A 16,070-nucleotide genomic window follows, 5' to 3' on the forward strand; every position below is an offset into this window, starting at 1 on the left:
TCTTTAGCTTGTACTCTTCTCCAATCTTTCTCGGTCCTAATATTTTTCTCAAAATTTTCCTTTCTTTCCTTTCCATGTTTTCTATTTCCCCCTTTTTGTTAAGAGTTAGGCACTCCGATGCATACAGGCATTCTGGTCTAATGACAGTTTTATAATGTCTTAATTTAGCTTGAATCGAAATGTTTTTTTTTTGTTATATATGTCTTTGGTTTTTTGAAAAGCAAATTCCATTTTCCTTGCTCTCGCCTGGTTTGCACTCTTGTCTAAACCATTCACTTGAATTATTTCACCTAAATACTTAAATTTTTCTACTCTCTTAATATTGCCGTATTTAGTAATAAGATTTTTCTTGTTATTTCTATGATTAGACATATACACGGTTTTTTCAAATGAAATCTGCAGTCCAGCTCTGGCCGAAACTTCTTGTAGTTTCTCCAAGTAATTCTGAGCTATTTCTTCGTTTTCTGTAATTATTGCCAGATCGTCTGCAAAAGCTAAACAGTCCACTTCTATTTTTTCTTTTTTTGTTCCAATTCTGATGTCATTCTTGGTGCCTTTGAGTTCTTCTTTCCATATTCTCAATATCTTTTCCAGTACGCAGTTGAAGAGGATTGGGGATAAACCATCACCTTGTCTAACACCTGTTTTAATTTCGAACTTCCTTGAAATTTCACCCATAAATTTAACTTTGGCCTTACTGTTTGTTAGCGTCTGTTTGATAATTTGAATTGTTTTCTTATCGACCCCAAATTCTTCCAATACTTTCAGTAATGTTTCTCCATCTACCGAGTCGTATGCTTTTTTGAAATCTACAAATACTATTGCAAATCTCTGGCCTCTTGAGATTCTGTAACGAATTAGTGTTTTCAGGTTAAATATTTGTTCAACACAGGATCTACCTTGTCTAAAACCTGCTTGATATTCACCTATTTTTTTATCCAGAACTGGCTCCACGATTTGAAGTAATTTCATTGACAAAATTTTGTATCCTACTGGTAGTAGCGAGATCCCTCTATAATTATTAACATTCATCTTATCCCCCTTTTTGTGTAGTGGGTGTATCAGGGCACACTGCCAGTCTTCAGGAATTCTTTCTTCGTCCCAGATCTTCTTAAACATATGTTCCAAAACTTGTGGGAGGTTGGTATCCATTATTTTTAGGATTTCTGGTACTATGGAGTCTTCACCTGGGGCTTTATTGTTTTTTAGACTGTGTATTATGTGTTTTATTTCTTCAGCGTCTGGAGGTTTTGACTCGGTATTAGTATTTCGGTGGTTTTCAAAACTCATTTTATCTTTGGGGGGTTCACAATTTAGTAGATTCTCGAAATATTTTGCTAATATTTCACAATTAGTCTTGTTTGTCAAACCTAGCTTGTTCTCTTCATCTTTAAAACATAAATTTGGGGATTGGTATTTGGTTAGCTGTTTTCTAAAAGTTTTGTAGAAATCTCTAGAATTATTTCTTTTAAAGTCTTCCTCAATCTGTTCTAGGTTATCCTGAAATTGTCTTCTTTTTTTATTACGGAAAAGCTTAGCTGTTTCTCTTCTCTGGATTTTAAAATTGTCAAGATCTTGAGGATCTTTTGTGGAGTTCCATTTCTGCCACAATTTCTGTCTCTTCTCCAGGTTCTCATCACATTCATTGTCCCACCATGGATGTCTTCTTACTCTTTTCACGAGACAATTTTCTTTTGCTATTTCAACTATTTCGTTTTTGATCTCCTCCCATCCCGCTTCCTTATTTATTGTGGATATGCCATCGCTATCTTTGTGCAATGCTCTTTGAAACCGTTGTTTAATTTCTTCGTTTTTTAAAGTTTCTGTGTTATATTTTGGAATTTTGTAAAAGGTTTTCTTCTCTTTTCGAAATGGGAGTGGTCTGAATTTAATCGTAGTCAAATAGTGGTCTGAATCAACATCAAGGCTTTTCAGCACTTTAGTGTTTTGAATTTCTTCTTGACAATGAAGTGAGATAGCCACATGGTCAATTTGGAATTCTCCGAGAAGTGGATTTGGTGATCTCCATGTTTTAGTTTTTCGGCTCAGCTTTTTGAAATGTGTTGTCATTATTTTCAAGTTGAAATGCCTACATACCTCTAAAAGCCTTTCTCCATTTTTTGAAGTTCTTTTGTGACCTGGAAACAACTGTGATAATCAGAAATATTTTATCTGCAACAGTTAGCTACAGCTTCCAGCCACTGCTCTACACAGTCACCACTCCGACTTAGACATTTGTCGTAGCGTTTTACCAACTTTCCAAACCCTCGTCATAGAAGGCAGCCGCCTGTTCTTCCCGCCAAATCTTTACGCTCATCTATAGCTCGTTGTCTGTGCGAAACTGTTGTCTTCATAGCCAGTAGTTAATGTGAGCAGAGATGAAACACAGAGGGAGCCAATTACCAGCTGTACTGCGGGTAAATGTAAATGTCGTGTGACTAGGGCCTCCCGTCGGGTAGACCGTTCGCCGGGTGCAAGTCTTTCGATTTTACGCCACTTCGGCGACTTGTGCATCGATGAGGATGAAATAATGCTGATTAAGACAACACCCAGTCCCAGAGCGGAGAAAACCTGCGACCCAGCTGGGAATCGAAACCGGGCCCTTAGGATTGACATTCTGTCGCGCTGACCACTCAGATACCGGGGGCGGACGTAGTGCGGGTGATCAAACACTTCCCATCGAAAACGCTGCAGGAATATTTTCATTGCCCCTGCAGATTGCGACCGAGAATTGTCTTTATGTGCTCACCCTGCGCTCAGAACTGAAAAGAGCAAAGTGATGACTAACAGGCATCCTAGAGACACTGTCGAACACATCAGTGCAAAGCTTTATTTAAGTTTCACAGTGGTTTCCACTTCTTGACCGATCGGAAGTTACTATCCTTCGTATAACAATGGTGATAGCACAAAGTCTCCACTGGGTTAGAATCCTGGAATAAAGAGACAAGAAAATTTTTGAACATTTATTGATCTACTGAGCCACTCGGCCTCGTGATAACAGAGTTATATTAACAGTTTTGTAAGCACTTAACGATTACGCTACACTGTCTATAGTGTAAACCACTTCAGACATATTATATTTTATCACTTTTAGATACTAAATGTTGTAAATGGTGTTAAATACAACACATTTCCAGAACAGAAAGCATATTCAGATACAGTATTCAACACTGTTACCCATACACACACTATATATACAGCCTTTTAGGAACACAGTACTCTTTTTTTAAACGAAATTATTTTATTTATTTTTCAGTATCGGCTCACATAAATGACAGATCCATGTTACAAACTGTAGGACTGGTGACACTGGGTCATGTGACCGTCTACCGCTAAAGTAAGTCTTGGCAGTTTAATGGATTCTATGTGCCAGACGACTGTACAAAATCAGTGCAGAAAAATAGGCCGAAGTGGAGAAATCGTAGAATGGGAAAAAGAAGGTATCGTATTTTGACATACCTATCTTTGAACACATCGTGAATGAAGTTGCCCGATTTATTGATGTATCAATGTGTAAAGGGATCACAAATTTAGCATTGGAGGGCAGCGTGGAGGGTAAAAATCGTAGAGGGAGACCAAGAGATCAATACACTAAGCAGATTCAGAAGGATGTAGGTTGCAGTAGGTACTGGGAGATGAAGAAGCTTGCACAGGATAGAGTAGCATGGAGAGCTGCATCAAACCAGTCTCAGGACTGAAGACCACAACAACAACAACAATGTGTAAATATGTACAAGGAATGATGCGCAGCTCGCAGCCACATACCACTGTTTGGAAACAGTGGTAGTAAAAAAATTCTGACCGACAGCGACCTGAGACAAGTGCCACGCCCTGTTAACTAAACAAAACAGGAATTACTGGTCAGTTAATGTAGGTCCATCTCAATTACTTTCGTTAATTATCAATGAAAACCACCTCGGCTGTATTATTAAACATTTGATGAAACGATGATTTTTTTTTGTCCGTTTCAGTTTACATGAATATACGATTAACCCTGCAGTGGTTACAGATTTCGGGTTGGTTCACCCATTCTCAAACCACACACCTAAAAATTACGAAGTAAATGTCGTACAGATATAATTACATGCTGTATGCACGTTCATACTACGAGTACTCATATGATTATAGACATACCTTGTAATTAATCGTAACTAGGTGTACAACATTGTGCGAGACACAAATGGCTTTGTACAAGAAAGTTAAACTGTGAGCAAGATATACACCATTGATAAGTTAGCCTATACGTCTAAGAGCCGTGCTGCGGCCTGCGTTGGTGCTGTTTGTAGGTTTCCGCCCTCTGTTGGAGGCCAGACCGTATCCTTTAGTGTTCTAGGCGCGCAGTCCGGAACCGTGGGACTGCTACGGTCGCAGGTTCGAATCCTGCCTCGGGCATGGATGTGTGTGATGTCCTTAGGTTAGTTAGGTTTAAGTACTTCTAAGTTCTAGGGGACTGATAACCACAGCAGTTGAGTCCCATAGTGCTCAGAGCCATTTTTCGTATCCTTTAGTTGGCATGGTTGCGGTTGTTTGTCTTCTTCTCGTCTTGACTGGCGCCATTCGTTTCGCAAGCGTTGCCTGTCCGCTAGTAGCAGCAGCAGCGGTTATCGATATGTAGTAACTGTCGCACTATCTTTGGAGCGACGTCGATAAACACGCCTGGACTGCTGGCGGCGCGCATGGACTGCCGAATGCTGTGGTCACGTGCACGACCTCGTCGTAAACAACATCCTGCAGGCTTTGAGACGAGTGTATCTCAATTCAAATAGAGAAAGCTCCAACATTGTGACATCTCGCGATTCTCCATTGACTTGGGTTCGTGTTGTTGCTCATAGTGTCGCCGAGGCGAAGAGCAGCGAGTGGAGTGCTTGGGGAAAGCGGATCTGATTAGCTTTACTCGACTTCTTATTACTTTTTACTGCGTTCAGCTTGTTACAATTTGAAGTTCAACCATCGGTATTGAGCCGTAGTTGTGTCCGGCTCTTCGAAAAGCGCGCCAGGTGGAGTGCTTTCGCTTCGCGTCTAGTGTTTGCGGTTCGGCGCGCTGTTTGGATCGCTACCGCCCTCTGGCGGGAGGTGGAGCAAGTATACGGTCGCATGACGATCGAGGAGTACGGACTGGGCGGTGCTTTGGCTGACCTCTTCGCTGTCAGGGGCTAAGTCTGCCTTACCTGCATGTACGTGGCTTGTGAAGCTTAGAAGCCGTGGTGCAGGAGATCGGCGCGTGGGACCGTATGTCTCCTTATCGGCCGTTGAAACCACTCGCAGCGGTTGGCTCTGACGATCATTTGGAAGTGCGACGTGTTCCCGCGATGTGGTGGTGAGAAGTTGAGTGCTGTTTTTATGTAAATATGTATATAAGAGAAGGTTTTCAAGTTCGAGTGAAGTGTATGAGTTTCTTCACCAGTGGTTTTGTTGGGGTCGTCCCACCACAGTTTTCGTTTGCCCGTCCGCGAGAATGTGCTAATTGCTTCTTGCTCGGGCCGTTTTCATTCACACCTCGATTGGGTGATTTAGGGTCGGTGTCGCGGGTCTCTGTGGTTCGGAGTCTGTGCAGGCACCGCCCTTGCTACATCTTCTGGTTTTGAGTAACTCGGAGAGGTGGCGGCTTGCAATGGAAGTTTTGGGGCTGATCTGCTGTGGCCCTGTAGGCCACCAGTAACTATTCCGCCTACTGTGGTTTGGGCCCCTTTACACGTGTCACTCCCTCACCGAGCTAAGGAATTTTTTTTGTTTTGGGAACTCCCTTTAATGTGAAGGTTTGTGTGCTGGCTTATTCACATTTATCTTGTAACAAATATAATTATGTAACTGGTGAGGGACAACTATTTTTGCTTAGTACAAGCTAGCTACTTAAAGTTTTTTGGAATTGTTCCCTTTTTGATATAACAAGTTGAAAATCTTCTTATTGTTAACGTCAAACCTTGCAATATCCTTTACATAGAGCTATTTTTAGAGTTAAAATCTCATTATTGACAAGTTGTTAATGTCATACCTGGTAATCTACTTTTCATAATGAAAATTGTCAAGCTATTTGAAATAGTTTTGAAATTATATTTTTTAAATGCCAGACTTAAAAATGTGTTACTGAGAAAGCCTTTTAAAATAAAAGATAACCTTATCAATGTGTGTTTTTTCACCAGCACCTCTTGGCCCCTACTTCCATGATAACATTTCTGGAATAACATGTGTACTGAAGTTGTTGTTTGTGAATCGCCCTAAATGACGGTTCAGGTATTTTTCCTGCTTTGTGGCCGCTAACGCCCCAGTTACCTGCCCTGGGGGTTAGTGTATGTAACAGAAGTGTACGTTTCCTCGCCTTCCCGCTGCTGTCTGGTAAAGCGTGTAGTTTTGACAGCTGTCTTGATTGTAGGCCGTTTGTGATTCTTCTATTCTGGTGGTAGTGATCCCTTTCTCGTTCCAGGCGCTCTTAAGTACAGTATTCTGGGTGCGTAGTGCAGTCCACCGGTTCCGGCTTTGGCGTGTTGTTCCATTCTTGCATTTGGTTTATTGGACGTCAGGTAGCTTCAGCAAGATTGGCATTGGTCATTCGTTAGACTGCCACTACTCTGAGTTACCGTCTTGTTAAGTGAATACAACTCCTGGCTGCCTATCTCATCGCTCTCGAAAGTATTTGTTGCCGGACCTTCTCTGTGACTGGTCCTTGTTACATTATTGTATTATTTATTTCCATACCTTGTAATGCCTACATTAAAGGTTATCTATGTCTAGTTAATAGCTCCGGTCGCCTTCTGGAATAAATCTAGCAGTGTAAGGGTTGTGTTACGAGATTACCATCGTCTTATTTCACCAGTTTGGTGGTCAGTTGCTTGGTCCTTTTAATTAACCTTTGCTTGTATTTGCTGGTTTACAGCAGGTTTCTAAATTTTTTATATAATTGCCGTTCCTGACGTGTAAGGTCTTCTGTTGTGATTGTGGTCATTTGCTTTGAAAAAAATAATTCGATATTTCTATTTTAGCAGTAAGCCGTAAAACCTTATTTACTGCCATTCCTGGCGTATGATACCTTCTGCTGTGTTTGTCGCCACTTACATTTTAATATTTCGATACCTGTAAGTCGTAACTGCAGCGAGTTCTTAAACAGTCTTAACTTATTGCCATTCTTGACGTGTAAGGCCTTCAGTCGTGATCACAGTGGCTTGTTTTTTTAGAGATTATCTGAATCTGTATTTTATGCTGATTTGCTAAACTGTAACGCACTGAAAACACTATTATTTACACAGGTGTTTATTCCTTCATTCATAACGTGTGGTGCTTTTTTATTTATTGTTGAATTACTGTTTTAAAAATAAAAGTGTGTAACTGTAAAAGGCAACCAATAGTAAATGATTACGGCCCCGTCCACAATCGTAACCGAATCCTGCCTTCCCTTGACTATCAGCCCTCAGTCTACTATTACACCTGAACGTCAAAACCAAACTGGCAAATAAAACTTCTAGTAGTCAACAGCACACCTTGGTAGCCGTCGCCCTCATACATATGCGAATGTTCATGTGGCTCTATTAGTTTGCTGTGGTGCTGCAGCACTTCTTGTCATTTATTTGCTAGCATTTTTATAACATAGAGAACTACGTGTTTTACATTACAATAACTGTCATTCAATATATAAATTAAGCTTTTCCATCAAATGCGGCCTTCGCACCGTGGATTATTGTGTCGGATGATGCTTAGTATGGAGTTGTGTAAAGTTATACATTGCGTAACTGGACGTTTGTTACCAAAGATTACATAAATAAAAAATATGTAACTTTTAATATATTTCACCTTATTTTTCTTCCCCTTATTGACTGTGAATAAAATATAAAAAGGAAATGGTATTTTAGATTTTAACATTGGCTTCCTGTACGGAATGTAGCAGCTTTAGTGTTGCATTATCTCAAGAGATGGCTAGAAATATTGTACCTTGCAATGAAAATACAATGTTGTGTACGGGAGGGTGTGCTAGTCGTCACCTCCTGGCTTTGTATGTTTAATTTGGATGATACGTTATTTTTTAAAACAAAGTTGTTAACATTTCTTGTAATGTGAAACTGATAGTTTTACGTTGTTAGTAAATGACGGTGGGTGCGACAGCACCATAGCAACTTAATAGACAGTCATATGTCTATGGGGGTAAGTATGAAAGTGACACATACCAACGTGTCCTGTTGACATCTAAAAACTACATTTGTCCGTTTGGTTGCGTCGTTCAGGTGTAACAGTACGCACATAGGCTATCTAACCAATGAGTGTATTTGTTGCTCACAGTTTGCTTTTCTTGTACAAAGTTATTCGTATCTTTTGCCACCATGTTGTGTAACTAATTCCGGTTAATTACAAGGTATGTCTATAATCATATAAGTAATTCTAATATAGACATACATCCTAAATGTAAATATTTCTGTGCCACGAGTACTTTGTAATTTTTAGGTGCGTGGGTTGAGAATGAGAGAATCAGCCCTGAACCGGTAACAACTGCAACAATTAATTGTATATTCACGCAGCTGAGACGGACAAACTATAAATTTAACAAAATTTCCTCAATACTATGCAGGTGTGAGCCTTCTACCCCCCCCCCCCCCCCCCCCCCAAGCAGAATGCCTCGAATCAGCCAGTGTTAGATATTTATTGTGTTACTACTGGTTTCTTTCGTAGAACATCTTCAGTTTGCCGAGTTGTGCTTAAGTCATGACACAAGCGGTCTGGTTGTTGGACGTAATGCTAAAGAGCAAATCCAAAACAATGATCACAAACATTGTACCAACCGTCTGGCAGAAGTGTTCTGCGTAGAGTTTACTGTAAATTCACGTTATTCGTGTCCAGTATACTTTTGCATGTGCGCGAGTGTTTTTCATATTTACAGAGTAGCTCCTTGTCTACAGATCTCTTGCTCACCACGTGGAGTGGTGACACAAAGGAACCATATTTAGTTAAATATTTTTTCAAGCCGTTTCAATCTCAATGACTTAAATATATTTAAGTGGCCTATTTTCACGTAACGCACTTCGTAATTGGGTCTTTGTTTCAGCCACATTTCGTGTGATAAGGTGATAGAATCGATGTATTTTGCTTTCGTAGTCTTTCATAAGTGTTCGCACTTTCAGTGTCTGCCTAAAATGTGGGTGACTTTCCCCTAAAATGTGTTTTTTTGTGGCTACATACCCGGGTTTCGTGCAGCGTAGTTTCGTCAGAGTTTTACCACGTTCTCACTATTTTGTACTAAAACGGCTATTCGTATTCATCATAGATCAATACTTAATATTCTTCATAAAATGAATATCTCTTTGTGTAGTTAAATTTCATCTGTTTTTCTGATTTCTAATTTACTGCTTTTTCGTCATTTTCTTATGTGCTTGCTTCTGTCCGCCCACATGCTTATCAAATAATGCTGCTAAGTGCTATAACTTTCTGTAACCGATTGCTTTCTTTCTTTGATGCAGAATTAGTTTAACTGATTTTTAATTTTCTCAGTTTTACAATTTTCCCTGCTTTTTTACCTGCTCATTGTGATAACTTGCTTCTCTATCGAACCTCCAGTATTTCTTTATGACTACTAGATTGTTTAATTCCATGTTTAATTATTTTCCCGCAGTTACATTGCAGTACAATGATTCCAGTTTCTGCTTGAAATAAACTGGAGCACATTCCCATAATTGTATGTATATGGTTAATCTTATTTTGAGTATATATTATTGTCTTACGTAGGGTATTGACTGTCTCATGTCACATTTGGTCTCTGAATTGAAAATAAATCTCTGAAGTGAAAATAAATCTCTGAATTCAAAATAAAATAAAATTGTCTTTAACAAACCCTGGATTTTCTACATTACAAGCTATATACCCTGCCGATCCATTCAGATACTACTAATAGATAAAGTACTTGACCTAAATGTATAAAGAAAATGTTGCGTTTGCATCGTCTAAATAAATGGTCAAACATATTGAATTTGTCCCCCAATAGCCCCAGGATAATTATGTTACAGATTTCATAAATAAGATTTTGTTAAATGAGAATAAGGAAACGGCATGTTCCACTAACAAAGGGAGGGTACTAACTTCCCGTCGTCGATTGATTCATGTTTTCAGGTTTAGGACTGCAACATATGTAAATAGCAAGACGCAACTCTCAACCGTTTTCGCGAAAATAGAGTTTTTACATTTTATGCGTGCTTACATATTTCGTATGGCTGCTAGTAACCAAAGATTCCACAGCTAAGGGAATAAGCGCTTAGTTCCATAAGCGCGAGGTCTGTGGATGAAATCAGGCTTCTGTTTTTTAAATTTTGTTTCTACGTTATTCTAACAACAGATACGCTTGGTACGCAACGAAATTTTGTGATGACTGAGAAGCACGTATGACTGTAAACCAAGTGTGTTTTTCAATAGACACACTGAAAAAACCGTACACATGCTAAGGTTGTGCATTCATTACGAGTGCTGTGCGTCGCAATAATTATTGTTTACCATGTTTCTATGATCAGTAGCATCGTGATTCGTACAGTGCTCCATAGGTTACACATTATACTTCCCATACAGTTAGAAAAAATAATATAAATAAAATGATTATGATGATTTTATAGGGATCCCTTGTGTATCCATTTTTTTCAATCCATTACAAAAACTTCTTGTTTTTTCAGTATAAATACTATAAAAATAATAAATAAATCATTCAGTAACGACAATCTGCACAATCACAATAATTCCGTAGGAAGAAAAGAAAAAAAAAATGAAACAGAAACGCAGGCAGGAGTAGTCAATCCATGGACCTCCCGCTCCTGAATCTAACCATTTGACACGATCTTTTAGTCATTGTTCTCGCCATTCGGCCTAGGCGGACGTCACATGATCCCCCTTAAAGTTCATCCTTGAACACTTCCACTCGGTTTTTGTTTATTACAGAGGGCAGCCAGCCCTGTAACCGAACACGCCTAGCTACTGTGCCTGCAGTCGGCTGCGGACTTCTTGAGTATTAGCGACCTTACAAACTATATAAATACGCGTAAAGTTATCAAACTCGTTTTTCCCGAAAACGGTAGAGAGTTGCGTCTTCCTTTTTATGTATGTTGAAATCTTAGTCGTGCCCTACACATCCTGCCAATATGAAAAAGTCGGTGAGAGGAAGTTAATACGGTTCCCTTGTAAGCCACAGAGCTCAGGATAAATTGAATTCTATAGACGGCAGCAGATAGGTATCTTTCAAAGTTCTTCATGGAAAACGTTCACTGTTCTTCATCGGTGTTACGAGGGCAGTTCAATAAGTAATGCAACACATTTTTTTCTGAAACAGGGGTTCTTTTATTCAGCATTGAAATACACCAGGTTATTCCCCAATCTTTTAGCTACACAACACTATTTTTCAACGTAATCTCCATTCAATGCTACGGCCTTACGCCACCTTGAAATGAGGGCCTGTATGCCTGCACGGTACCATTCCACTGGTCGATGTCGGAGCCAACGTCGTACTGCATCAATAACTTCTTCATCATCCGCGTAGTGCCTCCCACGGATTGCGTCCTTCATTGGGCCAAACATATGGAAATCCGACGGTGCGAGATCGGGGCTGTAGGGTGCATGAGGAAGAACAGTCCACTGAAGTTTTGTGAGCTCCTCTCGGGTGCGAAGACTTGTGTGAGGTCTTGCGTTGTCATGAAGAAGGAGAAGTTCGTTCTGATTTTTGTGCCTACGAACACGCTGAAGTCGTTTCTTCAATTTCTGAAGAGTAGCACAATACACTTCAGAGTAGATCGTTTGACCATGGGAAAGGACATCGAACAGAATAACCCCTTCAGCGTCCCAGAAGACTGTAACCATGACTTTACCGGCTGAGGGTATGGCTTTAAACTTTTTCTTGGTAGGGTAGTGGGTGTGGCGCCACTCCATTGATTGCCGTTTTGTTTCAGGTTCGAAGTGATGAACCCATGTTTCATCGCCTGTAACATTCTTTGACAAGAAATTGTCACGCTCAGCCACATGACGAGCAAGCAATTCCGCACAGATGGTTCTCCTTTGCTCTTTATGGTGTTCGGTTAGACAACGAGGGACCCAGCGGGAACAAACCTTTGAATATCCCAACTGGTGAACAATTGTGACAGCACTACCAACAGAGATGTCAAGTTGAGCACTGAGTTGTTTGATGGTGATCCGTCGATCATCTCGAACGAGTGTGTTCGCACGCTCCGCCATTGCAGGAGTCACAGCTGTGCACGGCCGGCCCGCACGCGGGAGATCAGACAGTCTTGCTTGACCTTGCGGCGATGATGACACACGCTTTGCCCAACGACTCACCGTGCTTTTGTCCACTGCCAGATCACCGTAGACATTCTGCAAGCGCCTATGAATATCTGAGATGTCCTGGTTTTCCGCCAAAAGAAACTCGATCACTGCCCGTTGTTTGCAACGCACATCCGTTACAGACGCCATTTTAACAGCTCCGTACAGCGCTGCCACCTGTCGGAAGTCAATGAAACTATACGAGACGAAGCGGGAATGTTTGAAAATATTCCACAAAAAAATTCCGGTTTTTTCAACCAAAATTGGCCGAGAAAAAAAATGTGTTACATTACTTATTGAACTGCCCTCGTATAAACTAAAACACCGCACAAGAACCCTCTACTCTTCTATTTATTGGGCAAGTTGAGGTCTGGACAGGGGAGTAGTGGACTTTTCCTGAACCTTTTCCAGTCACAAATTTCACTGCACACATGTCAGAGTACCTGCGTGAACTGCTTGCACTGACATTAACCCCACTGAAATTTTTTTGTGTTCTCCCATAATCTAATCTCTCTTTCTAAGCATTATCCCGACTTGTGGGATCAGCTGATTAACTGCATGTGGCAAGTTAATTTTAAGGGATGGCTGGATACCCTTCCTGTCGCCACCCTGTACCCCCTGGGAAGGATTAGTGGACCCCAGCTGTCTGCATCTAGTGTAATCCATGGAGCAGTGTGAATGTGTGCAGATGTCTGAGCAGTGTAACTGAGGCGGAACATGGGGACCACCCCAGCATTCACCTAGCGGGATGTGGAAAACCGCCTAAAAACTACATCCAAGCTGTCTGGCACACCGGCCCTCGCCGTTAATCCGCCAGGCGGATTCGATTCGGGGCCTGCGCGCCTACCCGAGTCCAGGAAGCAGCGCGTTAGCGCTCTCGGCTACCCTGGCGGGTTTCTCCCATAATCTAATATTGTGTTAAATTTTGTTTGGTCCTGCAGCATGTTTTCCAGTGAATGGGACTAGCTATTGTCCTACGAAAGTGTTAAGTTGCCCTTGCAGAGTCTCAGCCAACCCTGACCCCTCATCGCTAAGCAGGCCACTGACCTGTATGATTGTGTGTGGGCACACTGTGACTGCGTGGCGGACCCCACCCAATTTTCACCATACCAAAGCAGAAGAGAAGGAGGCTGGGTGTGGAGTGGCAGGTTGAGGTCGTGGCTGGCAGGTAGCAGTGTGGCTGTGGAGCCGATGAACCCAGGCCCTGGAACCCGACACCTATAAAATCGTACAATATAAGCGAACATGTCGGGGCAGACCGGCTCGCCATGAAGGTTGGTCCACTGGTCGGCCTGTGGGTGGGCGGCTTTAGCCTGAGTGGCCGTCTGGTGTTGCAGAGCGAGCGCCTGCCGCGGTCCGCCTTCAGCTGCGGATGGCCGGAAGCCGACACCCACTGCTGGCGGCTGCTGGTCGCTCTCTGCCGGCGATCCTCCCGCGCACTCAGCCTCAAGGTGTGCGGCCTCTACACGCTGTCCAGGGAGACTCTGCTGCAGGTAGGGGCCGTCTAACGCCCATCTAGCTTTTCTAAGCTCGCCGAACTAAATACACACATCAGCAAAACTTTTGCATCACTGCAATATGTCATGCGGTTATGTTGCTATTGTGACTGTTCCCGTATCAATAAGAACGCTAATCCTGAAAAGAATATCGCCCTCCCTCCAAGGATCCCGTTCCCAAAGAACTCTGTAATACTTTCATGTTGTTCGGTAACTAGTCTAGCCCACCTTTGGATTGATTCAATGTCTTCCTTTAATCCGACCTGATTCCCATCCCAAACACTCGAGCAGTACTCAAGAGTAGGTCGCACTAGCGGAGTATATGTTGTCTCCTTTACAGGTGAACCACACTTTCCCACAGCTCTCCCAATAAACTGAACTCGACCATTCTCGTTCACAGTTACAATCCTCACATGTTCGTTCCATTTCATGTCGGTTTAACTTCAAATGCGAACATTTTAGGTTAGGCTTTACCGTGACTATTACTGACATTAAATGAAACATCAAGTTGACTTTTACCATTCCCTGTTTATGTATATCCACGACGCCTTTCAAAGGTTTAAACCTCCATCATCAGGTGGATTTACATTTGTTAGTACGACATTTGTGTGTGTGTGTTGTGTTATGATTTTTTGGAGGAACTTGTGGCACTGTATAGTGAAGAACACAGAACACTACTTCAGAACATGGTTTTGGGTTTCTTTTGACAAAAAATTAACTTATATCCAACGGAAAACTTAAATAAGTAAAATACAGTACCTCCAGTGGTCACAGATTCCTTTCGCTGTTGTAACACATCACATGTAAACTGTCATACTTTGTAAACACATGTGGCGTCTGGACACTATTCGGTGCAAGGATCGTGTAGCAGAAGAGAAAACACTATCGCAAAGTACAAAGAATATACATCGCAACAACGTTATTACAGAATAATTTTTTTTTAGTATTTCGTTGTGTGTGTTTTGAGGTGTCGCATACATGCGTTGGAATAAATACTTCAGGTGGTACATAAATCCGATTCTGACAAGTTAAAATAGCTTAAACTTTATACTTGTTTATACAATCAGGAGAAATGTTAAAATAGCTTAAACTTCATACTTGTTTATACAATCAGATAAAATGTTACAAACTTTAAGTGGATAATCATATTGAATACAGCGTTAAAATTATACATAAATAACTATTTTGATTGGGATTAATAGATAGATATGAAAGGCTGGAGGCAGAGGGAGAGAAAGAGAAAGTGAGAGGGAGAGAGAGGGTGGAAAGAGTGATTGTATGAGAGCAGACTTTACATGGCAAGGGATCTTAAGATTATGACTGTTACGTGTAATAACTGCCTAAAGGTTGGAGTAATACATTGGTTAATGCTTTAAAATATGCAGATGGATGTACAATTTGTGCTGGTAGTTGACGTACATATAGTTTCAAGCTTACAAGGGGTAAAAGCTTTTGGTGTGATGATATATATGTAAATGAGGTCAATCTCTTGTACTCACACACAAATGTGTTGTACACACACACAAATGTGTTGTACACACACACAAATGTTATATTAACAAATGTAAATCCACCTGCAGACGCAGGTCTAAACCTTTGAAACGAGTCGTGGAGACAAACAGTGATTGATAACAGTAAACTTGTTGTTTCATTTAATTTCATACTGGTTTGAAACGTTGCACCCAGGTATGTAAATGAAGCGACTGTGTCAAGAAAGGCATTACTAATGCTGTATCCGAACATTCATTTTCCTGCTAATGATTGGGATGCATAACCATGTTACATAAAGGAGACTCTTTAACCAGGGTAGTTGCTCCACGTGTGAACTGGAGTCAAAGTAGTCTTGGGCAGACATGGAATCGGTTCGGACAGATAGGTAGTGTTGAGGACTTGCCCACATTCGACTGGTGCATACGATGATCGATACCTGCAACTTTTGAGTCAAAGAAACAGTGAGGTGAGTGCTCCAGAACTGAATTACGCTTTCAAAGAGGCTACAGGATATAATGTATGGCATGTTAAGAGACAAATGCGTGATGCATATCTCCATTCCTGACAAGCAAGGTCAGAATCATGTTGTAAACAACTTCGCCATGGACTCCGATACAAATGGTCAATAGATCACGCAGAGTGGTCGCCACAGGATTGGTGTTGGGTTCTGTTCGAGAACGAAAATCGGATGTGTTTGTACCCTCACAGTCAGATACCATGTGTTTGGAGACAACCCGGTAATACTGAACGCTTCCAACACAGTGTCCCGCAAGTGTATCAGGCGGAGTGGTGATCTGGGAGGCATTACGTGGTAAA

The 16,070-nt window shown here is 41.3% G+C and overlaps 1 protein-coding gene across 1 annotated transcript in view; it reads left to right on the forward strand.

Moving 5' to 3' along the window:
- Positions 1–13,775, forward strand: part of LOC126204271 (odorant receptor 46a-like) — an 86,577-nt gene extending 72,802 nt beyond the window's left edge. The window contains exon 6 of the mRNA XM_049938660.1: positions 13,605–13,775. Within this exon, the coding sequence (XP_049794617.1) occupies positions 13,605–13,775 (171 nt within the window). The remainder of the gene's footprint in view (positions 1–13,604) is intronic.
- The last annotated feature ends 2,295 nt before the right edge of the window (positions 13,776–16,070 follow it).

The sequence above is a fragment of the Schistocerca nitens genome, chromosome 9 (assembly GCF_023898315.1).
Source record: "Schistocerca nitens isolate TAMUIC-IGC-003100 chromosome 9, iqSchNite1.1, whole genome shotgun sequence".
In the NCBI taxonomy this organism is placed as follows: domain Eukaryota; kingdom Metazoa; phylum Arthropoda; class Insecta; order Orthoptera; family Acrididae; genus Schistocerca; species Schistocerca nitens.